This window comes from Equus quagga, chromosome 9 (assembly GCF_021613505.1).
Source record: "Equus quagga isolate Etosha38 chromosome 9, UCLA_HA_Equagga_1.0, whole genome shotgun sequence".
In the NCBI taxonomy this organism is placed as follows: domain Eukaryota; kingdom Metazoa; phylum Chordata; class Mammalia; order Perissodactyla; family Equidae; genus Equus; species Equus quagga.
In genome coordinates, this window is record NC_060275.1 from 46798991 (window position 1) to 46825365 (window position 26375).

Sequence of the window (26375 nt, forward strand, 5' to 3'; positions counted from 1 at the left end):
AAAGGAAGATGTCTGGGAGCATTATCAGCAATAAGCAAAATCTTGAAAGGCATGTTATTCTCCAGGCAGTACTTCTCCATTTCACTAGCATAGCAATTCAGGAGGGCATCTGGGAAGAGGAGCTGGATCATTCATGACTTCTTATTGCTCCTATATTTCACCTACAGTGTGTGCTTCTTGATATGCTCGAAGGCCCTGTGGTTCTCACTGTGCCAGATCACAACGGGTTTCAATTTGCAGCCTGCAACATTGTCTCCAAGCAAGACTGTTATCGTGTCCTTAAAAGCCTTAAAATCCGGCATTGACTTGACCTCTTTATGGATGGAAGTCCTTTTAGGCATTTGTTTCCAGAATAGGTAGGTTTCATTCACTTTTATATTTTCTCTGGTAAGTAATTTTCCTTCACAGTCAGTTTATCTAGAGTTTCCATAACTCCTTCAGCTGCCTTCACAGCAGCACTCACAGACTCACCACTCACTTGCACATTATGTAATGAAAAGCAGTTCTTAATCATTTAACCCTCCCAGAGTTAGCAGTAAATTCACCATCATACTTGGGTCCAGGCTTTTCTTTCAATGTCGCAAACAAAATTCTTTTTTTGACCATGATTGTCATGGTGCTGAGAGGGACAAGCTTCTGTGTCTGGTTTTCAATCCAGGTCATTAGAAGTTTCTCCATGCCTTTCTCAAATTTGTGTTAGTCTCTTTGCCTTCAATGATACAGATCCTTTAACAGTTCCCATCACTTTGTTCTCATTCTTCAAGATCATAGCTTAGATGGAATGGGATATGGCTGACTGGTGAGCAATGACTATCACTGATTTTCCACCTTCATAGTCCTTAATCACTTTTAATTTTGTTTCCAGGTCAATCATTCGATGTGGCCACTTACTGGCCACGTTAGCAGTGAATGTTGTATGCTTAGGGGCCACGATGAACAAAATAACAATAGATTAAATCAAGCACAAGAGAAAATGACGCAATCAAGGTATTTGGTAAACACAAAATGTAATGTGCTAAGACCTCTCAACAAAATCAACAAAAGTTGATTATAAAATGGTATGATTTTCTTTCTTGTGTTTATTAGTTAAGATTATAGCAATTCTCAGATACCAAATTTATATTTCTAGAAAAATCTTTGATTAATAACACGTGGAACCTTCATCATCATTACAACCTAACTAATAAAAAATCTTTATGATCATATTGCTGAGATTTTTCTATCAACCACCAATTTGTATTGGGTCAGAAAAATAAAATCACCTTCTTTGGCTGGAATCTGCTGTTGAACTCTTTGCTTTGAAGATATATGTATGCCCACTGCTGGTGGAAGAGTAAACTGATAGAAGCTTTCAGGGTATTAAGTTGGCAATATAAAATAGTCAATTTTAAAAGCCTGAACACTCGATCTCATCATTCCATTTCACGGAATTAGAAAATAATCATGAATGTATACAAAGCTTTAGCTCTGAAAATGTTTATCTTAGCATTGTTTCAAATACAAATAATTGAAACCAATATAAATATCTGATCATAAACTGGACAAATGGGGTAAATAATATTTGATGTACCCACATAAAGGAACACACACATTTATTAAAAATAATTTTTAAGATTTTACATAGAAAGAGATTCATGAAAAACTATATTGTTAAATGAAAGAAAAAAGCACGTACATAATAGTATGCAATGATACATTTTAATACAATTAATTATAAATGTATATAATAATGAATGTATAGACCCCAAAATGTTCAGAATAGTTATATCTGATAGGTGGGAATTATGTAAGAATTTTCTTCTTTTTGCATTTATCTGTATATGCTAAAATTTTAGAATAGATATAATAGTTTAAATATATATATGAAAAAATAAAAGAAGGTGGATGTTTATTTGATGTTTTATTATCAAGCAACATTTAATTTATTTTTTACTCATCGTGCTGTAAAATGTCATATCCATTACCAGCAAATATTTCAATAAAGATTACAGCTACTACTACTCAAATCTGTTGCCTTCAAGGAGCTTCAAGTTTTCAGCATTCTTATGTGGATCTAGGCAGTCAAATTTAGGAGATAAAAAATGAAGTTTAAGCACAGAGAAAGATTTTTTTGTTTTCAAACACGGTCTTCCACTGTATCTTTGCAAAAGATAGAGATACATAGATGCTTAAAATAAAATTCCAGGGAGAGGATTCTGATACTTGTAACAAATACATTCTAAAATCGAGTTTACTGTAGCTGATAAAAGCCAAGGAGCAGCTTCCTCTGGGAGGCAGATGGTGACTGTTTTCAACTACCTGGAGGGGCTTTGAGACGTGGGGGATTCAATTTTTGCAACTCAGAAATTTCAAATGCAGTCAGGACAAATAAAAAATACTATACAAGTCACTTGCGCTTTCTTCTTTTCGTGTCTCTTCCTCTGTGTCTTTTTTCTTTTCTTTGGGTCTCTCTTCTTTCATCCTCTGTCTTTTTCATCCTCTGGTCTGCTGAAAATGACTGAGTTAATACCCACCAGAGTGAAGTACTCATGCACGATTAAAAAAAAATAATTACTCTTCTTTTTCTAACTTCCCATCTTACCGACATCTTTTATCAAGGTTTAGGTTTGTGGAGCCCAGTTTTCCCAGAATGAAGTCCCAACCCTATTGTAAGTTAGGCACTATGGGAGGTACATTCACTCTTTCCTGACGCCAGGAGACCATTCTGTATAATGCTTCAATGGACTCATTATCATTTATTTACACTGAACCCAATTCTTCCCAGTCCATGGAGTGAGCAGGCTGTCAGAAGAGAACCTGTGTAAATACAACTTGGGCAGCTTTACTGGAGGGAAAAATGGAGGTGAAAAGGAATTACCCTCAATCCCTTCTTTATTTTTTTCCAAGCTTTAGTGAGATATAATTGACGTATAACTGTGTAAGTTTAAGGTATACAAGGTAACGATTTAATCCACACATATATTGCAAAATGTTTACAATAGGTTTGGTTAGCACATCCTTCACCTCAAGCAATTACCGGTTTGTTGCTGTTGCTGTTATTGTGAGAACGTTTAAGATTCACTCTCATTGCAACTTTCAAGTATACAAAACAGGTTTGTTATCCTCTCTCTTCCTCACACTTTACTAGCATGCTCTTCTCTTTGCCAAGAAGCTAGAACCCATCATTTCATCTGTCTCCTTGCAATCTGGCAGGATTTTTTCCACTAGAAAGACTGAAAAGATGGCTGTAGGGGCAAAGCGGTCGGAAAAACTGAGAAACAACAGGTTACAGTTTGATCTTTTCTGGGTAATTGAGACCATTTCTATTATTGTGAATACCTCAAAGGGAGTAAATGGCCATTGAAGAGAGAGAGTGGTGGAGAAACAGGAAGGGCTGATGTAAGATGCCTGTGAGGGCGCACTCCTAGGACGTCCATTTGCATGAAAAATGAGAGAGTCGTACATATCAAACTGTGCAAGCCAATGAACAAGTGACAAAATGTAGCAATTACCTTTAAAAGGAAGTTTCTTGCTATCGACAGTAGACAGGAATAGCATTCAAATTAGAAAATCCACAAGCATATTGGGCCAATTTCTCTTGGTAAGTCGAACCCACTCAACGCAACATCATTTTGCCTTCCACCTGAATCCTTGTTTCCTGCTGACACTATCTGCCCTCTCCAGTCAGTGGTTCAACTGGAGTATACAGAATCTGAGCTCACTGGTAGAACAAAGATGCTCTACTTTCGAGGAAGGCTTTTTGGGCTTCTTTTTGCCTCTGAGAATTCCAGTGCATTGCTGTGAAAACTTAGGGTTAACGTCTTTTGCATTGAGAATGGTGTCGCTTAGTTTCTTAGTTCCATCTATTTACACAGCAGGCAACTTTGCATTTGGTTGTAAAGAAGAAATGCCCCAGTGGGTTTTCCACCTATGCAGAGAAAGTGTGCTTCTGGCCTTTTGTGGGTCAGGCAGAAAGCAGAGGGGTGCACTGAGGGAAAAGGGACTCCCAGGTGTCCTTGACCGCAGACCCTAACTAAGGAGAAGCGAGAATTCACCAGCGTCTACAATCAATATTTAATCATGCTTTGTTCTAAATCAAACTAATAAATGTTGATATATTCTTTATGTTTATTTACAAATCTGTTTGCTTTGCTGGGGTTTTTTTTTCCTTTGGAATTTGGAGACATGAATTATTGTTTTTCTTGGTTGCTTTAGGCATCTCCCATTAGGCTCAGAAGGACTACGTGTTTTCTAAGACCCCTGCACGCTCATTAGGGCTGTGTTTCGAAGAGTACTTGAGGAAGGAAAAGAATATAAAAGAAGTGGATAGGGAAGGATGGAGGTCAGCAGATTGGCACCGATGCTTAGAGGTGAAGAGAGTCAGAAAGTGTTCAGAAAAAGCAAAATGGAAGCCAGCCTTATGATACTATTTTGACTCTCTCAGACGTGCTATTTGAGGTTAAATTAAAGCCCAGCTTCCTTATGGAAGGCACTACTGGATCTGATGGCATCAAGCAGTCCCTATGATTTTGGGGAATGATAAATTGAAAGGTTCATTGCTGTTGCACAAAACTATCATTGTTATTTTAAGCTGAAGTTTCCTTTGGGCTGGCAGAATTGTCCACTGCCTGGAAATAAGTGCTGTAGCCATGGCCGGCACCCGTCAGCAGAAATATCTGCCAACTGCTTTCCTTGGGGAGCAATTCTGTGTCCCGGGATAAGTACAAATTTTATTTTATTATTTTAGCTGGCCAGCGTCCTTGTTTAAAGGGGGCACTGTGGATATGGGAGTGCTTTGTTTTATTTAGAATGGCGGTTCACAAACTTCAGTGTGCATATGGATCACCTGGGGAGCTTGTTAAAATGCAGATTCTGGGCCCCTACCCTAGAGATTCTGAGTCGGTGGCACTGTGGTGGGACTAAGGGATATGCATTTTTAACTAGCACTCAAGTGATGCTTGTCAAAATGATGTGCAGACCGTTGAGAAACACAGGTTTGTGAATTTTTAATCAGGATAATCTTATGAAAGAAGGACTTCTTTTCTGACCAGAAACCCATTTATAAAAGTTAGATTTTTCTAGCTACTTCATAGTCCAAGTCTGGCAGAACGGTGATGTTCTCAGCACGGCCGTTATCAAGAGATGCCACAGCAAAATGCTTCACACTATTGCAACGCAAACAAGTAAGTGTTGGGTGTGGACATCCCTTTCCTCCTCTCCCTCCTGAAGTCAGTGCTCCAGCGGCTGTCGCACTTATCTGGCCATTGAGAACTTGAGCTTCAGACATGCAGCCATCTTTTCAGGCATGGGGTCTCTCAGTAATGCAAAGTGAAAAGGTGGAATGGTTTCTTGAAAAATTCAGAATTTTCTCCCCAAATTACTTGATGTAGATTTTTTTTTTTGTCCAAATAACCCAAATGATCGTCTTCTCCCTTCTTGTTTCTTTGATACTGGAGTTCTGTTTAAAGGAGAATTACATGATGGCAAAGTGAATCAGGATGCTGGCAAACATTTTCGTGTAGAAAGAGATTTCTAGGCGGACACTGTGAAGGATTTGAGATGCAGTAGGTTTTTGTGGGAACAGCCCTGGCCTTAGAAGCTGAAGCCCCAGGTTTATGATTGTATAACAGTAGAGGAAACAAAGGCTCAGGGACTGAAAAGGATTTACTTGAAGATTTAGTGGGCAGGACCTGGAATTCAGCTCCATTGCTCCACGCCCAGCACTCAATTCCTCTACAGTCAGCCTTTTAGCTCTTTAGGGATGTTCATTCTGGAGAGAACACCTGTATTCTACCATATCCTAGACCTCACCATGAGCTTCCTGACTCTGGGCAAGTCATGTTCCCTCTCAAAGCATCCATTTCTCAACTATAAATCAAATATGATAATAATCTACTGTGCAGGTAAATAAGGATAAAAGAAAATGGGTGTATGATGCTTGGTGAGTACAGACACTCAAAAAACAGAACAATTATTTTATTAAAAAAAAACAAACCTGGGGGGTCTGGCCCCGTGGCCGAGTGGTTAAGTTCGCACGCTCCGCTGCAGGCGGCCCAGTGTTTCGTTGGTTCAAGTCCTGGGCGTGGACATGGCACTGCTCATCAAACCACGCTGAGGCAGCATCCCACATGCCACAACTAGAAGGATCCACAACGAAGAATATACAACTATGTACCGGAGGGGCTTTGGGGAGAAAAAGGAAAAAATAAAATCTTTAAAAAAAAAAAAAAAACTGGGTTCAGATTTTGCCATTTATCAACTATGTGGCAATGGGCAACTCATATTGTCACCCTGGACCTGATAGGAGGATGGCATTGCCCACCTAGTTCAGGTAGTACAGAGGCGTGAATGAGACAATACATGTCGGGGTGCTTTGCCAACAAATGCTGCTACTCGCACCTTATAATTATTTATGAACTTCTCCAAGCCATTGAATATTGGATTATGGAGCCTTTGGTCTTCTGTACATAGTTTTAGCCAGAGAGCACTCTTGGGCCCTGTACCTCTAGGTGTTCTGTAAGCTCGAATTTATTCATCGTTTTAGTATTCAGTATAGGAAAAGAGGTGACATGAAAGCATTGACTATGCAAGTGAATGGTTTGTTCTAAAATCCAAGGCCCACAGGTTATTTGTAAAAATGGCAGAGTGTGTTCTCTAGGGGACCAATATATCACTAATACCACCCTCTCCCTCTACTCTGGGCCAGAACAAGTGCCCAGGAAAAAAAGCAGGTCAGATCAAAGTGAATGTAGCCAGGAAGTCTTTACTTCTGAGATTTCCCACTAAGCCATTTATTCCCTGCAAAATACAAAGTCCTAGCTCTTCCCTTCATGTGTTGACTTACTTCCTAGTAGTTTTCTCATCTGCCGACAGAGGACGTAAACCTCAGTGAAGATGTAGCACGTGCCTGAAAAGAACTCTTTTTTTTTTACTTTAAAAAATATTTATTGTTGAGATATAATTAACATTATATAATATAACTTTATATTAGTTTCAGGTGTACAACATAATGATTAGATAAATATTGCTAAATGATTACCACAATGTTTAGTTGACATCCAGCACCAAACATAGTTACAAATTTCTTTTTCTTTTTCTTGTGATGAGGACTATTAAAATTTACTCTCTTAACAACTTTCAAATATACCATACAGTATTATTAACTATAGTCCCCACGCTCTACAATATATCCCAGGACTGAATTGTTTTGTAACTAGATGTTTGCACTTTTTAACTCCTTATACCCAGTTTTGCCCACACCCTGGCTTTGCCAACCACCAGTCTCTTTGAATCTAGGAAACTTTTTATTTTTTAATTTTTAGATGCCACATATAACTGAGATCATACAGTATTTGTCTTTCTCTGTCTGTTATGTCACTTAGCATAACGCCCTCAAGGTCTATTCATGTTGTTGCAAATGGCAGGATTTTCTTTTTTATGGCTGAATAATATTCCATTATATATATATATATATATATATATATATATATACATGGTTTTTAATATAATTTTTTTATCCATTCATCTGTTGATAAACACTAGGCTGTTTCAACAATTCTTAACCTTAGTTCAACCTCCCATTCCTTTTGTCCCATGACCAATACTTATGATCTATCAGACTGCAAAAACTAAGGGAAATTAAAAAAGCCAATATTCAGTCCTCTTAACACTGGCTTGGGATCCTTGGGTGTAAAGAGAGAAATTTCTGGCTAGTGCCTCAGTCAAATCAGCCTACCAAATACAATTTTTCCCCACCCCAATGATTATCTCTTCGTTCTGTGGTACTCTTTCTTGTTCATCATGGAGTTTCCTGGTAGTGGTGATCCTGATAGCATCTTGGTCTGAGGCCCCCTTAAGGGGAATCCTACATCTTCCGCATCCTTGTTTCCCCTGGTGTCTGGGCCAGTGCCTGGGGCAGAGGAGGCGCTCGGCTGTGAAACTGGAACTTCTGTGTCTGTGCCTTGGCTCCGGTTGTCCTCTACCAGCCATCCTCCTCACACTGCACTCTGCCTGCCGACTCTGCCCTTCCCTGGCTGCACAGCCTTGGGCAAGTTAGGAAACCTTTTTGGGTGGCAGTTTGCCATTCAGAAAGACAACTTATCTGAGGGGCTTTGCACATGGGTGCTCGACAAATCTTTATCCGTGTCCTTAGTCAATCCTTTTTTGATCACTCAGCTGTTAAGGAATTTTCTCCTCCAAACTCTTGGTAGTTACCTGTATGCACACAAATATCACAGGTCCTCGACATTTAACAGATGCCATACTAGGGAGACTAAACACATCTTTTACACTTTTTCATGTATATGGTATTTCTTTGAAAACCAGTTTATCTTATACGATAGAAATGGTAACTCTGGAGCCCTGCCTCGGTGTTCTTGAGGCTGTGACCTGACTCTGTCCTTCAGCCATCAACACTAGCCGTCCCAAAGGGGGACAGTGCTTACACTTCCCAAATCCCCATCTATTCCGTTCTCTGTGCAGTCTTGGATGTCACTAAAACCCAGATGTTTAATAACATGTGTTTTTGAAGCTGTTGATAATGAAAGACAGGGGTTTCAAGAAATCGGGGAAGGGAGAGTCTCTCTATTCCAGCCCTGGTCTTACTCAACATCCAGCCTGCAACCCCCCACCGCAATTCATTTTTGTCTGCAATGGTAAACGTGCTGTGGATACCTGTGGACAGACGCCCGGGCCAGGAAAGGCAGTATTTGTGTAGTTGTCTTCTAATAAGGTCAAAGGCTCAATGCATTATACAGCTCTGCGGGTAGCCAGACTCATTAGAGAAGGAGTGGGCCGTGCGACCCGTGTGGGATGGGCAGAGGTGGGGGTTTCATCTGGGGTCTGTTCCTGGTGGGTGTTCTGGACTTTCTCTGCAGAACCTGAATTGGGGCCGAGGTGACACTGAAGAAATCACATCCCAAACATTTGGGAGCCCCCAGGGCCCTTTGCCCTTCTGAATCTGAGGTTTGATTTCTACCTGGTGCTCACTAAAGCTGAAAGCACAGCAAAATGCAGAGACCCTGGTGCCATTTGCAAACCCCTGGTCACTTCCCTTTGCCAGATCCTGCTGTTACGGCCTCCCAGGCTAGGGGCGTGGGGTTCCTACCTGGCATAGGCTGTTCAGGGAAGGTGAGCAAGGGCGTTGAGTGAGAGCACAGCCCTGCAGGTTGTATTTTGGTACACTTAATGAATAGTGTGAGGCACGGAGCTGAAGGCCAGCGCCTGACAGGCTGACAGGCCTGATTGCCATTTGCATGAACAGCACTCTGCAAGTGGAAGTGACTGAGAGAGTGATTGATTTGTTTTGCTGAGGCTCCTTTGTGGTCCTGGGGTGGATTTCTGGCCCCACCTCTCAGCCTCAAAGCCCTTGCTTTGCCTGCTGTTGCTTTTTTATTTGGGGGTAATGAAAATTTGTTATAAGCCTTCCCTTTCATCTGTACATGGCAGGCTGTCACGGAGAAACAAGCCATTCTGCGGCCTCACTCCTGTCCAAATTGCTAAATGTTTTTTTTCCAATTGCTTCCCTAATGGGCCGGGATAATGGGAGCGGCATGCTCTCTGCCCACGCCGGAGATGCCAGCGCATTTGTCCAGCGCACATGTGTGGTGGGCACCCGGCCCCTTCTGTCCACGGCGGGCCAGCTCCTTGCAGCTGAGCGCCTGCTCCTGCACCTGCCCCTGCCCCTTGCCCTCAAAGCCGCCAGGGTCTTAGCATCCAAGAAAGTGGTCCTCGGCCGGGCACCTCACAGTGCAACCATCCCCGCAGGTGAGGCTCTGCCGAGGGGACGGGTGATCCAGGTTAGAGCCCCAGACTCGGGCCGCTAATGGACCGGCCCGGCCAGCTTTTTATGGACTCCAGTTGCTGCTTTTCGGAGGGGCGGGCTCTGGGGCTCCCCACGGCCGGCTGTTCCACGGGCTGGATGCTCAACTGTGGCTGACCCAAAGCTTTACGAGCCTAAGTGCTTATCCAGGAACAGAAGTGAGGAGGTTGTGTGTGATAAGAAAATAATTTGCCAAAACTGCAACAATAAAGAGGGCCTGGTGGGATCTCCTCTGGTACGAATGGCCCCGAGCAGCTGCAGAATTCTCTGCTTTCACAATTATTTTCATTTTTATAACAACTAAAAGCTAAATGCCTTGTACAAGCCTGGCGGATCTTGCTTCAGCTTCCAGTCCAATGTTTCTTTCTCTTTCTGGGAATCTTAACATCCACACAGCCTGGACAGAATGTTCCTTGGCATGGTGGCTTCAGCTGGTCTGCTCCTTGGCCTGCTGACAACTGCTGCATGGCTCTGCGCTAATGTCACCCTCCCACTGAGCAATCCCTGCCACACAGAAAGCTCCAGTTGCACCCTCTGGGGCTCTGGAACAGGTGCTCCTATTACCAAGTTCTGGAGGCAGGGAACTCTTCATCAGAAACCGGTGCCTTGTAAATCACAGCGGGTGCTCCAGTGACAGGGGACATGCGTTTGACTCGAGAAAGAATGAGGTACATATATTCCTGCCTCTTCCCACGCTTTGCTGTGTGCTGAAGGCACCTCCACCACTTGCTGAGTGCCCCCTATCTTTGCATTTGGGGTACTGAGTGGTATCATCATTCGCATTTATTCAGCATCCCGTACAAATGGATACTGCCCTGGGCGTTATCATGGAAAAGGCAGGCCTTCACGTGAGACAAAACGGATCCAGATCTTGGCTCCATCAGGAGGTAGCTGTGTGACCTAAATCCCTATTTCTTCTGTGCTGTGGGGATAAAGCAGCACCCCCCCCCCCCCGCACTGTACTGTAGCTGCTATTAATAATTAAATGAGAAAATAAACATAGAGCACCTGGCAGGGTGCTTGGCACCTTATTAGCACTCAATGCATGTTAGCCTTAATTATTACAGCTACGAATTCCTTTCTGAGTGTTCTCGGTCTAGTAGGGAACACACGCGTTGCAACACAGAATAATAGCATGAGAGAGCGTGTATTAAAGGAATGCATTACCTGAGTGATGAAGACCACCAGTGCCGTGGTAGAGGTAGGGGCCATCACTCAGGGCAGGTTTCCCAAATTTGTCTAGATATAATAAGATACCAATCCCAGAACCTTCTCCTAGACATGATGATTCATTCAGTCAGGGGCTGGGCCTTTAGAACAGTATGGAAGTCTTCATGGCCATGGGGATATATTTATGAAGATGATACCCAGAAGAGCACGTCCAAAAGAAATATTATATGACCCACATGTGTAATTTAAAGTTTTCTAGAAGCAATATTATAAAAAGTAAAACAAAAGAGATAAAATTAATACAGCACATTTTATTTAACTTAATATGTTCAAAATAGTATGATTTCAACATGTAATCAATATAAAAAATTTTAAGAAGCTATTTTACATTATTTTTTTCAAATTAAGTTTTCAAACTCTGGTCTATATTGTACACTTATAGTACATCTCAATTTGGCTGCCAAAATTTCATTACAAATACTTGATCTATATTTAGATTCCATAAAATTTGCAGTTGAAAAAGTAGATTTGCATAACCAAGTTGTTCCAAATATGCTCACAGATTTCTCAATAACTGAATCAAGTATTAGTTTTAAAATTAAATTTAAATTAAATAAACCCAACAATTCAGTTCCTCAGTTTCAATAGTCACATTCCAAGTGCTCAGTAGTCACATGTGGCCTGTGGCTACCATATTAGACAGGACGCATTTTAGACAGTCAATATTTTATAGTAGTCAAGATCCTTTCCTCTTTATTCTGTCCAGATTCTAGAGTGGAGGGAGGATGTATCAAGGAAGGATAGCAGCCAGAGAGCAGAAGTGTTCGGTAGGAGCAGAAGTTTTATGTCAGCAGCAGGGGGAAATGACGTTAGTGAAGGGAAAAGACAGAATTTTAGGTAGGCATTGTCCTAAGCCAGGGAATTCAGACTTTATTGAATAGGCAATGGGAGTCAAAGATGGTTTTTGAGCACTACAACGGGGTGGGCAAAGCATGTTTCAAGATTAACTTGACTAGATTTACTGGAGCAGACAAGAGAACGGAAATGGGGGGATTAATTGATAGTAGTAATAATAGAAAGGGATTTAAATAAAAAATACAATAAAATTAAAAGTGAATGTTTCTGGGAAAGATGTGAGAGGTTTGGCGAAGACGGAAAACTCTAAGATGCTTTCAAGCTTTTTACTTTTTTTAAGTGAATGAATAAATATAACGTTGGACATAGGGAAATCTGGAAGGAAAACTGATTCTGGAGAGAAGATGAGCTCAATCTGAAGACTTGGAGTTGATGTTAGACTCTCCACTAGATGACTGCACTGGAATTAGCGTGTGCATAATACAGAATGGGCAGAGTACAGTAGAGGGCTGAGCTGTAAGCTTTGGAGAACGTCAAGGACGCAGATTTAGTGTATAGGAGCAGTAGGAAGATAACCAGGAGTTCAATGCAGCAAATGTCATGGAAACAGAGTTTCCATGGAAGGAAGCGGTCAGCAGTGGGGAATGATGACAGGGCCAATGAGAATGAAGACTGAGAATTGGAGTTGAAGATTAGGATACCGTTGGAAATACAGAGAGATCAATTTCAGTAGTATGATGGGTCGTAGGAGTAATATTGTCAGGCGTTAGGGAGTGAGAAGGTGATGAAAAACAGAACTGCATCAAAAACTTGGGAAGTTACTAGGAGGTAGCAAATATGGCCTCTCTAATCAAGAGACCACTGGGCACACGTTTCACCCAAAGTCACTAATCTGATGGCAGGGATACTAGACAGAGAGGGAGGCAGGAAGCGGATGTTATCTAGGGAGTCAATGAGCCTTTCTATGGTCTTTGCTAACTTAGACAACTGTCTTTGTCTCTGTACGAGGCAGTGCTTCCCCAGTGTTTTCTGTGGTCCTGTGCAACCTAACAAAACCCCCAGGAGCTTTTGTAAATCTGCTTTCTCTGTTATGAAGTTTACATTTCTCATTCAGAAAAGTCGCTATTACCTATAAGATTCTTATAATGGGATTCTAAAGTTCATTTTTGTTGTATTCATTCACACATTCTTTCTTTCTTTCAACAAATTTTTATAGAGTTCCCATGACATACCCTATTCCAGAAACTCAGGATATAGTGGTGAACAATACAGAAAAGGTCTTTTCTTTCATAGAACTGTTATCATACTGGATGGAAAGATAATAAGCATGTAATATAAGACACTTTCATAAGTAATAAGGTCTTGGGGCTAGGGAGCTAATTTAGTTCAAGTGATAAGGGAAGCCTTCTCAAGGAGGTGATATTTGAACTGACTGCTGAATGACAGGAGGGAGTTAATCGTGAAGATCTGGAGTAGAGGTTAGGGGATGCAAACAAGTGCCAAGGCCCTGAGGTGGGTGGAGCATGACTTGACTTGACATGTTCAAGGAACTGAAGGAAAGCTAGCACAGTTGGAGCATGGTGGGCAAAATGAAGATAGATAGGAAATTTACTTCTGAGACATAGGCAAGGTCAGGTCGTACAGGTCTGCAGGCCAAGGAATCTGAACTTCAAGAGCAATAAGAAGCAATTGGAGGGTTTTCAGAAATGAAATGACTTGGTCTACTTATGTTTTTAAAAGACTATATTGGCCACATGGATTAATAGAAGGTATAGTGAGTGACAAAAGTAGCAGCCGTTGGAGGGCTGTAAACAGGAGGATGACAGGATTGCTTGAATCGCCTAGTGAAGAATGGATTATCAGGGAGCTGGGAGACAAGAGTAGAAGCAGGGAGGACATTAACTTGCAGTAACTAGGGCAGGAGATTGACGTATATTTCTACTGGGGAAGAAGCAGTGGCTGTGAGGGGAAGTGAGCAGATATGGGATACACTTTGAAGGAAGAGCCAACAGGACTAATTGACGGATTGGACATGGGGAGTCAATAAAGAGTCCAGGGGGTTTTATTTTAGTAAATTGGTTGGATGGTTGTATCTCATACTGAGATGAGGAAAATCCCATAATAAATGCTCTTGACATTGTGAAATTTGTACTGCCATGACTAAGAGGGGCCCATTGTTCTCAGAAAGTCAACCAGGATCCTTAAATCTAAAGGTATAAGCAAAAAAAAAAAGTCAAAAATGAGTGATAGGCATGTAGAAGTTTATTATATTATCTCAATATCTGTTAATATTTGAAAATATCTATAATAAAAAGTTTTTAAAAATTGGAATGGTATGAAGTCTTCCTTTTAGCCAATAAATACCAATTAGAGAAACAGGAGTCTTTTCTGGATCTTTGTAATAAATACCCATTAAGAAGCACTAGGTGAAAAAGGTTCCTTTTTCGGCCCACTGAGCCGCCTGCAAGGGCAAATTGCAGCTGTGGTTTAACAGGTTCACACACCGTACCCCAGCTCACGTCTGGAAGGGGAAAAATTAATAGCAGGGGAATTAAATGGCTACCAATTTGTGAGCACCCAGTCCTAATACATTTATTGATTTTGGGTTCCAGTTTAGTGCTGGAGCTGTCTCTATTCATCAACTTTCCACAAAAGGGCATAGATCATCTTGGAGCGGGGAGGGTAGTTTGACTGCCAGGGCCAGAGTTGGAAATGTGGACACTGGGTTCAAATCCACACTCCATGCAGATCCATGTGGACCCTGAGTAGCAATCTGTTCACTGCTTTAGTGTCCTTGATAAAGACAGAATTGATCACAGAGGGAGTGCCTAGTAGTATATTTACACAGAAGATGGATTTTAAGTCATAAAACTGAGAGACAAAATGACATCCCACTACTAGCATTAAAAAAAAAACAAACCACACAATAAAATGTTCTTCCTAATTTTCAGATTACTTTGTATCTCAAGGGAGACTTTAAGATGGGTGGATAGGAGCGGGGAGAATATGTTGTCTCCTGAAAGATCTTAACCATTCCTCAGGTGCGTCCAGAATACTCTGTGCGTTAGGAGGAACAAGGAAATTTCCCAGGTTCTTCTTCTAATAAAACTGCTCTTCTGAAAGGTCCTCACAGTGAGGGCATTCAGGAAACTAAAACATTAAGTGGGAGGTAGTGGAGATGTATGTGCAAATGAAAGATAGTGATTAAAAATGCAATGTAAGGGGGCTGGCCCTGTGGCCAAGTGGTTCTGCGTGCTCTGCTTTGGCAGCCCAGGTGCGTCAGTTTGGATCCTGAGTGCGGACCTACTCCACTTATCAGCCATACTGTGGACGCATCCCATATACAAAAAATAGAGGAAGATTGGCACAGATGTTAGCTCAGGGAAAATCTTCCTCACCAAAAACAAAAAAGGAATGTAAAACATTAATGCCATTTTGAGGAGCTGAGGTTGTGATTAAAACACTCAGTCTAAGATCAGGGTGATCACTGTAGAGTTACAGTTGTCGGCTATAAAAAGTTCCATTTTGGTTTACTCCTAGCAGACTAGATATAGCTCATGAAGTTATGAAAAATTATAACGTTACATCTTTTGTACCAAATTGGCCCTCTTGTGATATGTCTTGATATTTAACCAGGAACATTTGTTTCTTTTTTTTTTTTTAAACAGTAACTTCCTTTTATTGGGGGCTTATGTTCTGCCAAGAACTACCTTAAATGTTCTAAATATTCCTTTCCCAATTCTTATGGTACACTGTAAGTACGCTGTAACCCTATATTACAGAGTAGACAGCTAAGATTCAGGGGGATTCAATAATGTGTCATGTTCACAGAGCTGCACAAATAAGGACTAGAACTTGAATCCTGACCTGCCTGAACTCATGTGGTCTGAGGCCAAAATTTGGTAGTAGAAGGAGGAGCCAATGAAGGGGACAGCGAAGGGGCTGCTAGGAGAAAGGAAATCATAAAGTTGTGGGCTACTGAGGGTAAAGAAAGAAAGAAAAAAAGGAATTTCAAGGAGAAATTCACCAGTCAGATGCTGCAGAATTAAAAAAAGATCATAGGTTTAGCTGTTAGTGTCCATTTCAGTGGCTGGAGAAGGAGAAAGGCAGCTTCGTAAGGTTAAATCTGAACACAGCTCAGAGTGAGGAATGAATGAGGCTGGTGGTATTGATGTGGGCTCAGCAAGCCGAGGAGTCGAAAGAAGGATTTCTTGGACTCTCAAGGTCTGGTAAGTGCTCCTTTATTCAGAGAATAGCATGGAGTAGCATGAGGACAGGACCCATGGGCAGTAAGAGCTGCAATGAGTTGAGGTAGGGCTAAATTTATAAGGCACAGGCATATGAGGTTATTTCTTTACAAGACAAAGGAAAGATCATGAAAAAAAATCATTAAAATGGTATCAGTGCAGGTGGGGTCTGGTTATTGCGCGATCCTATAACTTTGGATAGGAATCAGGTCGGATCAGGTCAGGACATCTTATGCTTCCTGGAGCGTGATATAGATCAGTACGTAGGGCAGGACGCCTTGGGCTTCTCTTCACCAGGAACATTTCTTATCCTCAGTGAACAAGGTTTGTTTGGGTAAAGTATTTGGCAATACATATTGAGAGTCTTAAAGAATGTTTTAGGTCTTGATTACTCTTTGATCCAGTACTTCAAGTATTTAGAGACACAGATACAGATTTAAATATAAGGATGGTTAATGGAGCATTGTCTACAGGAAAACAAAAAAGAAAATTGGCAACTTTTTTTTTGAGATTTCTAATAGTGGTGGCGTGTTGAACAAGTTATGGTGGTACATAGTGGAATAGTACATAGTCATTAAAAATTTTCAGTGAGGGTGATTAATAATTACTGACAAGGGAAATTATTCCTGTTATAATTATAATATTAAATAATAAAAAGAAAGATATGAAGGTGTGCATATAGATAAATACATTATAGTGCTCAATTATGTAAAAAGAGAAATATATATGCTTATAATAGGTATATATGCAGCTAATATGTCTATGTCTATAATGTATATATGTCTATTTTATATATTTCATAGAATATATGTATATGTTTTTGTATACATATACACATACATGTGGATGTAAATATATCTGTGTGGGTGCCTATATGTACATATATATACAGAAAAAAGACTGGAAGGAAATATACCAAAGAGATATTGTAGTGATCCTTGGAGGGTGAAATTATGAGTGGATTTTTCTTTATGTTCCAAATTTCCAGGAATGAGCATGTGTTGCTTTCACAATAAAAATACTATTATTAATTTTTAAAATACTACTGACGCCACCATGAGAAATACTGTTGTAAAGTCAAGCTTTGGCGCCAGCTCCACCACACTCACACCTTTGTCATGTGAGCATTTGTATACGGACCCACATGTGTTTCTTTTTAATGTCAGAACTTAGCAAGACAGATCGGAGCCTCATCTCTGCAAAGCCAGTTGCACTTGCTCATGGAGAATATTCCTTGTTTATGCTGCAGGCAAAACAAGTAGCTTTTTTTAAACCTCAGGTCTATTGTGAAAATGAGCCATCTGTGGTGTTTTTCCCAATCTAATAGCACCTTTCATACTGAACTCTTGGGTCTAGGTGCTTCTGACAGCTGCAGGATGATTATGTACATTTTTTTTTTTGTATAAACTGGGATAAGATGGTATACTGGGAAACCTTGTATATGTGTGCAGTGTAGGGAGTAAAAAACGAGAGTAAAGCAAATCCTGGATTTGGTTTGCAGATGGAAGAACATCTCTGCTGAGTAACACTCAGTTGTGGTAACAAGGCATGACATAACTTCATTACTTTCAGGACTTGGAGGAAGGTGCTCCCATCAATATTTTCTGGAAATATATTAGTTTTGGGCATATAATAGGTATGCAGGAAAATTTTATTTTAATACATGCAAGAATAAATGAATATTCAGTTAAGGTAATTTCTTCCTCCAGGTGACTGGCGGACTCACCTTTCCTCCTACCCGCTTGCATTGGTTAGGAGCAATGCAGGTGCAGATGCAGGCCAGGTACCCAGCATCCAGACAATCTGGGGACAGGCACATGGCGATGCCCTAGATATTTTGAGCAAACCAAGGATTATCACTTCCTCCCTATCTCTGAAAGCAAACATTTGCCATCACTGGTGTTATTTTACTATTATCATATTCTCATGGTTCCCGTGGTTAGACTGGCTCCTTCAAAAAGTTATGAGGGATGGTTTGTCCCAGGCTGCTAGCTATAGCAGGAAAGAAACTCGGTGCAAATTCTGTGACAAAGCAGGCTCCAGACTGTCCTCCATATACAGCCCAGGGGCTTCTCCTGTTAGAGCCGTTTTCCTGACGCTGTATTTCCCTGCTCCCCTGCATCCTTAGAGTTTTGAATTTTGGCAGCCTTCCCTTTGACGGAAGAGAGCTGGAAGTAACTCCTGCTCATTTTCCTTGGCTCGTTGGTGTCACTCTGTACATCATCTAGCAGTTGAGATTGTGGATCACAGAGCACTTTGGACCCTCCCCCTCTGGGGCAGCTGGAGAAATACATAAGGCGGCCTAAAGCTTAAACCCACGGCTCCTGGGCTAGCTCGGCGCTTCCACTTAATCGTGAAACATATCTTTGACAGTCCACAAAAGTATCCCTTCTGGGCCTTCTTTGTCTAAACTTAATATTTCCTGTATTAAGTCTTCTAACAATCATCACAAGGAAGGTTGAATGCTAAAGAATTCAGAATCAATTAAGACTCCACCAGGAAATCAAAACCTTCTGTTAAGCCGTAAAATGCTCTGGGATGAATTGGTGTCACCTGATAATATTGCGCCAGAGAAGTATTGTAAAGCTTGAAACTCAAGGCCAAGTGTCTCCTTCTACAAAAGCTACAATCCCCTCACCACATGAAGCTTATCAGTTCTAGAAGAATAGAAATAATGAGTGATTATACAGCACCTTAAAAGACAGTTCATATTGCTAGAAAAGATGCTTCATCCTTGTGACCACTTTCACTCCTCTTAGAAAAAGCCTCTGCAGTGGCAATGAGAAGGCAGTGCTGTCCTGTGGTCAGTCATGAGTGTCTAATGGTGGGGTTCTTTTTCTTTAAGTGTAATTCCAAGATTAACTATGGATTAAAGTGATCTGGCTAGGAGCTCAGACAGTAGAGACTAGTGGAACTCGCAGAGGCTGAAGGTCAAAGTCTTGATGTGCGATCACAATACCTAGGTCCCAGGGAACAAGAAAACATTTACCTCTAAATCAATAGTTGAGCAGAACTAAGAAATTTTCACAGAAAAATAAAAATTTGGAGACAGAATTCTCAATAAGCTGTAAAAGTTATGCTAAAAAGACAGAGGCCCCATTTAGGTGTACTTTCCCATCTAGGGAGTTCCAGAAGAGACAATTTGAGGGGCAGTGACAAGGAAGGTAAAACAATTCTGAGTATTCCCAGATTTAGGAATTCTGATACCTGAACAGATAATGTCATGAGAAAATGCACTTTTATTTAAAACAAAAAAGTCAACCCTTCTTCCTTCATCAGTCATTAATCATTGCTTTTGTGTTCTGTTTTTACGTGATGTTTAGAGATGGGACCTTCAGGTCCTTTCCACAGACTACACTGAAGAATATGAGACGTGTATTAACGGTTCAGAGGCTGTGATTGCTAAATGCTCGTCCGTGTTTCCTGTGCTGAGGCCTTTGTTAGCCTGGTTTGACTGTTTTTGTTCAGGGGGGGTGGGGTTGGGCGCTGATTTTCCTTTAACGGGTCAGACCTCATTTTCATTCTTACTTCTGGAAAGGACTATTTGGCTCAGATGGAACTTTGCTGGCCTTTGCTAATGGGGCAGACATGTTGTTTGGGTCTGATAGGCAATTTTAGTAGGATATAGGTGGTTAATTCCATTGCCAGGGATGTTGAACTCACTACATAGTCAGTTTGCTGTGTGCTCACTCAGTGTGTATACACAGAGCACACTGCAGAAATACTTACCTACTCTCAATGCAGCATGCAAGCTGTTAGCAATCTTCTTTACATTACCTGAGGCCCACTCCATCACCCCTTTCACTTAATATGATAGATTGCAGGACATAATATAGAAAAATGTAGTGTGTGTGGCATATAAACTCACAGTGTGTATCGGATTTAATATATAATGCACAGAAGCCACTCTATAATACACAGTCAAAAGGCTGCAAGCTGCTGTATTGATGCTATGCCCAGTTCAGGAGAATAAGGCAGGTTTCCATCGCCAGAAAAGAGCATAGTATTCAATTTCTCATCCAGTATAGAGTATAAATAAAACATGGTGTACGGTAATACCAAACTGCATGAAATGATTTCCCTTAGTACATAAACTTACAGCACCCCAGTCTTTGCTTCAAGTTGAATTTTCCCAGTTCTCTCAGATGGCAATAGGGAATTATATGACCTTCTACAGCAAGAACTTCCCACTTAACAGATTCTAGGACTCCGCTGGGTCTCACGCTAATGGACAGCCATTAACCATCTTGGAGCTCCCTAGAACTCCCTGGAGTTTTGCAAGCTGAGTTCCTGGATCTCTCCAGAGTCAGGAGTTGACAGGCAGCTGTCAGTCAATTGGAAATTTCTTAAAGCTATACCCTGTAGCAAATAAAAGTGCTCAGTGTTTGTAATGAGAAAAAATTACTGTGCCAACACTATTATGATTTAATAAAAACATTAACCCAGTAGATGTAGTCTTCAAGTCGAGTTATCTATATATAAATGCATATGTAGTAGGCATTTCCTCTTATTTGTAGAGAGCTATTGATTAATTTTGCTTTGTAGTTCTGGAGGACAGTGAGTCAATTCTGCCTGTATAACTGTACTTTGAAATAGGTAGCTCTTGGCTATTGAAGTCCTCAATTTCTGTGAAATTCTGTGAAAATTAGGCAACCAAAGAAAATATATTCCAAGGCAAATTTTAAAATATATTAATATTACTGCTTTCATAGGGGAATGTGGTCTAAAGGGACAAAAGAGGACTCATGCCAGAAACTTCTGAGATTAGTTTTAATCTTTGTTCTTCCTTAAGCGTGTTGGGTGATTTACTGTTGCTTTTTTTTAAATCTCATGCTCCCTATAATAAGTGTGGCTGGAAAACTTATGCCTGTTCTGCATGATCCATTGGTTCAAGTTTGGGTGCTCCTTAAAAGTGGGATTGCAGGCATTTGTTTAGGAGGAAAAAGCTGGTCTGCAGTGCCGTCCTTAGGGCTTACGCAGAGATGTAAGTCAATCATTCCTTTGAGAACTGATTCGAAACTGGTTGTGAAGTCATGGTTAAGAGGGAATTTTAAGTGGCTCCTGCCATCACTCTTTAATCTAGGTGATTAGAGTACATCGTCTTTCACCTCTCATTTCACAACCCTTTTGTTATTTCTGACTCTGAAATATAGGAAAGAGATATCTCTGGAGCAAAGGAAGTAAGGACTGTCTTCTCAAATCTGAGACTTACACTGACAGAGCAGATAAAGGACATGAACGAGTACTGAGATCCTGATCATTATGCTCACTTGTTGCTGATAACACCAGCCAACAGACCCATTTAATTAAAGTCATGGCCTTTTTATGGTCAATTCTTAAATTCTAAAAGTCTCCTTTTTAAAAAAGATCTGAAATAATTTCAGACTTAGAGGATGTTGCAAAACTAGCGCAAAGAATTCCTGAATACCTTCTCCCAAATTATGTTAACATTTCACTATATTCGCTTTATGATTCTCTCACTCCTTAAATATTATTACTATCATTATTATTAAGTGTATATACACACTATTTTTTATTCATTTGCGAGGAAGTTGCAGATTAAAAGAGCCCTTACTCTTAAATGTTTTTGTATGCATGAAGAGCAAGGGCATTTTCTTACATAATCATAGTAAAATTATCAAAATCAAGAAATTAACAATAGTATACTTTTATCTAATCTACAGAATTTATTCAGATTTTTCCAATTGTCCCAATAAAAATACCTTTACAGTAAAAGAGAGAAAAAAATTCTGGTCGAGAATCCAATCTAGAAGCGATGTTGCATTTAGTTATCATATCTTTTTAGTCTCTTTTAATCTAGAACAGTTCCTTACTCATTCTTTTTCATGTCCTTGCCACTTTTGCAGAACATCCCTTAATAGGAGTTTTTCCAGAGTTTCCCCATCATTAGTCAAATACCTCCTCAGTGAAATTTTCAAAGGAAAAGTTTGGAGGAAGTTCCCCGTTTCTCTTGGAGCATATGGTATTGTCATTATCTAGCGTAGACAGGTATCGAAACCAGCGCATGAACAGTACAAGCCACAATATAAAATAGAAATAGGGTCACGCACAGAATTATCTTCATAACTGGGTCTGAGATAGTTCCTGCTGCATACCCCTCCCACCTTCAGAGCACTGCATTGTATTTCGTATTGTGTCAAGACAATAGGCGAAAAGAGACAGCTAGCTCCCCAGAGCATGGGCGCCTCAGTTTAGAATTTGATATGGAAATGCGTAATTCACAAATGAAGGTCCATGCGTATGTGCTTTTGGTTTCTTGCATCACCTTTCATTATCTTAAGACTGAAAAGTTAATAACCCAGTGTGTAATCACGCCATTATCAGTTTACATTGTGGTAAAGCCCATTCAAATGATGATTACATATGTTAATGAGTGTCGTTATAATGCACTACACAGTACATTACCTTCAATAAATATAATTGTTTATGCACTTTAATGAGGGTATATAATGCCCCAAAACTAATGGTATTGACTGAATTGTGATTTATTACTCTAAAACTTTGCCATTAGGAAAGGAAATCTTACAAAACCTTTTATGTTTACCTAACTTTCTTTCGCCCCCTAAAAGCTGCCACTCATCTCTCCCTCCCCCTGTTACAAGAAGAAAATAGCTCCAAGACGCTCCCACAATGTTCCCTGTCAATGCTTTTCTCAACCTGAAGAAGCAGGAGGTGGGTTCATTTAAAGGGTTTAATGAAGATCATTATGTTTACCCCTTAGTAAGTTTTAATGCATTATCTGGCAACAAAATTGATGCCACGTCAGAATTTTGGCTTCAAATCAAATAACAAAGATTAAAAACATTGTTTGTTAAACTACACACTAGGAATAGAAAATAAGGCCAGGGATAGCATTTGGCCCAGGGTCCTGCATCAGACCACAGAAGGAACAGAGCACGACTAAATTGTCTCTGAATGTACAGACCTCCAGCCAAAGGGGACAAAGAGAGAGTGGGTGGGCCCCCACACAGTTAATTCTAATCCCAAGAGCTTCTTTTCCCCTTTCCTTGGAGTCTGTCTACAAGGAAAAATTTAGTCTCATCTTGACAATGACACTAAAAAAATCCTCGTATCTGGTAAATTAAAAAAATCATAATCATTGCATATGATGAATACTTTTTTTTCAAATTAATATAGATGCTAAAAAACAAGCACTAGAGTCTCCAAATGGACTTCATAGTGCCCTGCATTTTGGCCTTTAGTAGCCTTCATGTTTCTAAGCAGATGGATATCCTGTAGCTAATGTCCTCTGCAAAAATTTCATTAATTAGAATTCTAGGAATTACTGGCTAATATGTACAAAAACTAAAGTCACTGCTTCTATGCTGAACCTGAACCAAAACTCACTTATGCCTGTCATAACCATAATTCCTTCTTCTTCACCCAAGGAATAAAATGTCATTTGGAGCATTATCTGGTCTCTGGTTTTAGTGCACATATTAACCAGCTAATTTCCAGCATATCTATTATCTAGTTCTTACCCACAGAGTGTGCATCTGAACAGTAATTGGGGTGTGACCCATTGCTCTCTGTTATCAGGTCCTTCAGCCCCTGGACAGCACAGACTTCCTCATGAAAAGCAAGCTTGCAAGAGGAACTTTCCCCCGAAATCTCTGGAAATGGAATTCTGTCACCTTAGGAGGCAAAATTTGCATGTAAAGTCTCCTGGCTTTTTTCCATCTCCAGAGCATACTGTCTGAAAGGATTTTCAGGAGTCTTTATGAATAAATAAAACTGTGCAACTTAAAGAAGAAGATTAATTCATCTAGATACTCTAAATGCCCGGTAGAAATGACAACAGGGGATCCGTACTGGCATCTTAAAAGGATTTTTTGAACAATAGCAGTTTCTTAAAACAGATTCCCAGGATGGAAGGTAATCACTCGAGAAACTTTCCAAGGTTTACAATGGTGTTCCAAGTAGTTTGAAAGTCAGTAGTTTTGAAAAAAAATTGACATTGAGATGCAATTTGTGGTAAGATCTAATTAATTTTTTTGCTCCTAAGAATAATTTATTATTTACACTTCTTATTATATATGTATTTTAGCTTCATTAGTCTGCAATGCTGGAAAAAATTATACCTTCAAGTCCTATTTATCAAATTAATGGTGCAATTTCATAGTGACACATTCCACATTCATTAAACCAAGTACAGTAAAAAAGCATTTAAATTAGATTAGTGTGATGTAATGAAGATTCCAGTGTAGGGGGTGATATTCTAGCTGAAGAGAAACACCCAGATCGAGTTGAAAGCAACTTTGAGATAATGCTTCAAAATTGATTTTGGCACTGGTTACGTGAAAGAATAAGCAATGATGAGTCTCTCCTCTGCCTCTGCTCAACTCTTGTTATCCTTGTACTATGCCAAGGGAAAAAAGACGCAAAGACGTAGCACAATCCTCCAGCAGAATGCTCCTACTCTGCTCAGCCAAAGGCTATAGTAGTGACTTGTCCAAAGCTTCTGGATTGTGACAGATTTGCACATGATACAAATAAATGCTGTACCCATCCTCATCATTAATTAGCTTATATTTGTGGATGAAAAGCATCATATACCCACCAAGAATTGTGTTACTATGCACACTACCTCACCTACAGCGATTAAGAAGGGGTTGTAACCAGTACTATCTCCCAAGGTAGGCGTGTTACATTTCCATGTTAGATGTTCTGGTGCCCACATTTGAGGATGTTCCCTCTTAAATACACATAACAGAAACACTTAAGTCATACTCTAAAAAATGTATGCACTTACATAGGCTATTATGTTGCAAAGCCCTTGGAGGATCTGAAATGGTCTTTGTCCTGAATTTAACACAGCATGTAGTGCAAATTAGTGCTTAATAAATACTTTCAAGATGATGGGAATTCTTGGAGATTAAGTGAGATAATGTATGTGAAAGCACCTGGCATATAAAAGGCGTTTATAATGTCAGCTAAATCGGCATCTGAATCCGTAAGACTGGAAGGCTTTGTATAGAAAGCCTGGCACAACTCCCATGATAGAGACAAAGGTGGTGCTGCTCTGTAAAATACATCCAATAAGTTTTATTGTTTGTTTATTGCAGGCAATTCTTACTAATGACATATTAATAGAAGTTAGGAGAAAGCAATGAGAAGTACAAGGTGGGCAGTTCACGGTGGTCCATATGAACCCCTCCCCTCCCCCGCTGCCTGCTCTGAGACTGGGGGAAGGGAATGAGTTGCTGGAGCATGCTGGTCTTGAGTGGGTTTCTCTGAACCTTAGTGATGGGGTGAAGGAGGGAGAAATTAAGCAGAAAACAGACCACAATTCTCTCTTGGCCCAGGCCAATACCAGATAATCAGACATCTTAACGTATGCTCATCACTTAAAAAGAAGGATCTGTAAGGAGGTCTCAGCAAAGAAATGAAAGCTAAGGAAGGGAGAGGTGATAGGGGACTGACATAAAAAGGAGGTTTCCAGTTTTAGGGTGTGTGCATGGGTCAAAGATACCAAGAAAAGCATAGATTTCAGAAGTCAGAAAAGAGCAAACTGTTGTGAGAACAAATTGAATCACGGCCAATAATCAGTCTGCAAAATACCTAGAAATGTGATGAGTCGACACCTCCCTGGGGAATTTGAGGCAGTGTAGACAACCAATCTGACTAATTGACAGAAAAATATTTCTGGTCAACCAGCATTATACAGATTGCCCATTTACAGCTGTCACATCATCTAAAGGACTACCAGTCTGTCACTTCACTCTGCTTCCAGAAGATCCAGGGACACCTGACTCTGGGGGCAGGATTCAACGATAGGATGATACTAGTCTGCAGTCAGGACACACCTCTAGTTCCTGGACTTGAAATCAACATTTTAAAATGAAGCTGAGGATAAAAGTTCCCTTTGGTTCAATTTTGTGCCTTGTTTTGAAATAATTATTTTATAAAACAAGCTAAAATGGACGTTTTTTAAGGTGTACAGTTTTATGAATTTTAACACGTGTATAGATTCGTACAACTACCACTATGATCAGGATATAGAAGAGTTTCTTGTCCCCCAAGAACTCCCTTGCTATTCTCTTATAGTCACCCCCTTCCCTCACCCCAACCCTTAGCAACCACTGATCTGATCTGCAGGCCTACAGTTTTATCTTACTGAAAAATGCCATATAAATGTAATCATACAGGATGCAACATTTGAAACTGGCTTTTTTCAATGTATAATAACGCTTTGAGTGAGATTCATCCAAGTTGCTGTATAAATGACAAGTTTGTTCTTTTTCATTGCTAAGTACTATTTCATTACATGGATAGACCACAGT

At 40.3% G+C, this 26375-nt stretch overlaps 1 protein-coding gene across 1 annotated transcript in view; it reads right to left on the bottom strand.

Annotated features, from left to right (window-relative positions):
• Nucleotides 1-14025: 14025 nt before the first annotated feature.
• LOC124244545 (60S ribosomal protein L21-like) overlaps nt 14026-26375 on the bottom strand; it is a 94388-nt gene continuing 82038 nt past the window's right edge. The window contains exons 2-3 of the mRNA XM_046671171.1: nt 17798-17899; nt 14026-14031 (exon numbers count right to left, since the gene is read on the bottom strand). Coding sequence (XP_046527127.1) covers nt 14026-14031; nt 17798-17899 — 108 coding nt within the window. The remainder of the gene's footprint in view (nt 14032-17797; nt 17900-26375) is intronic.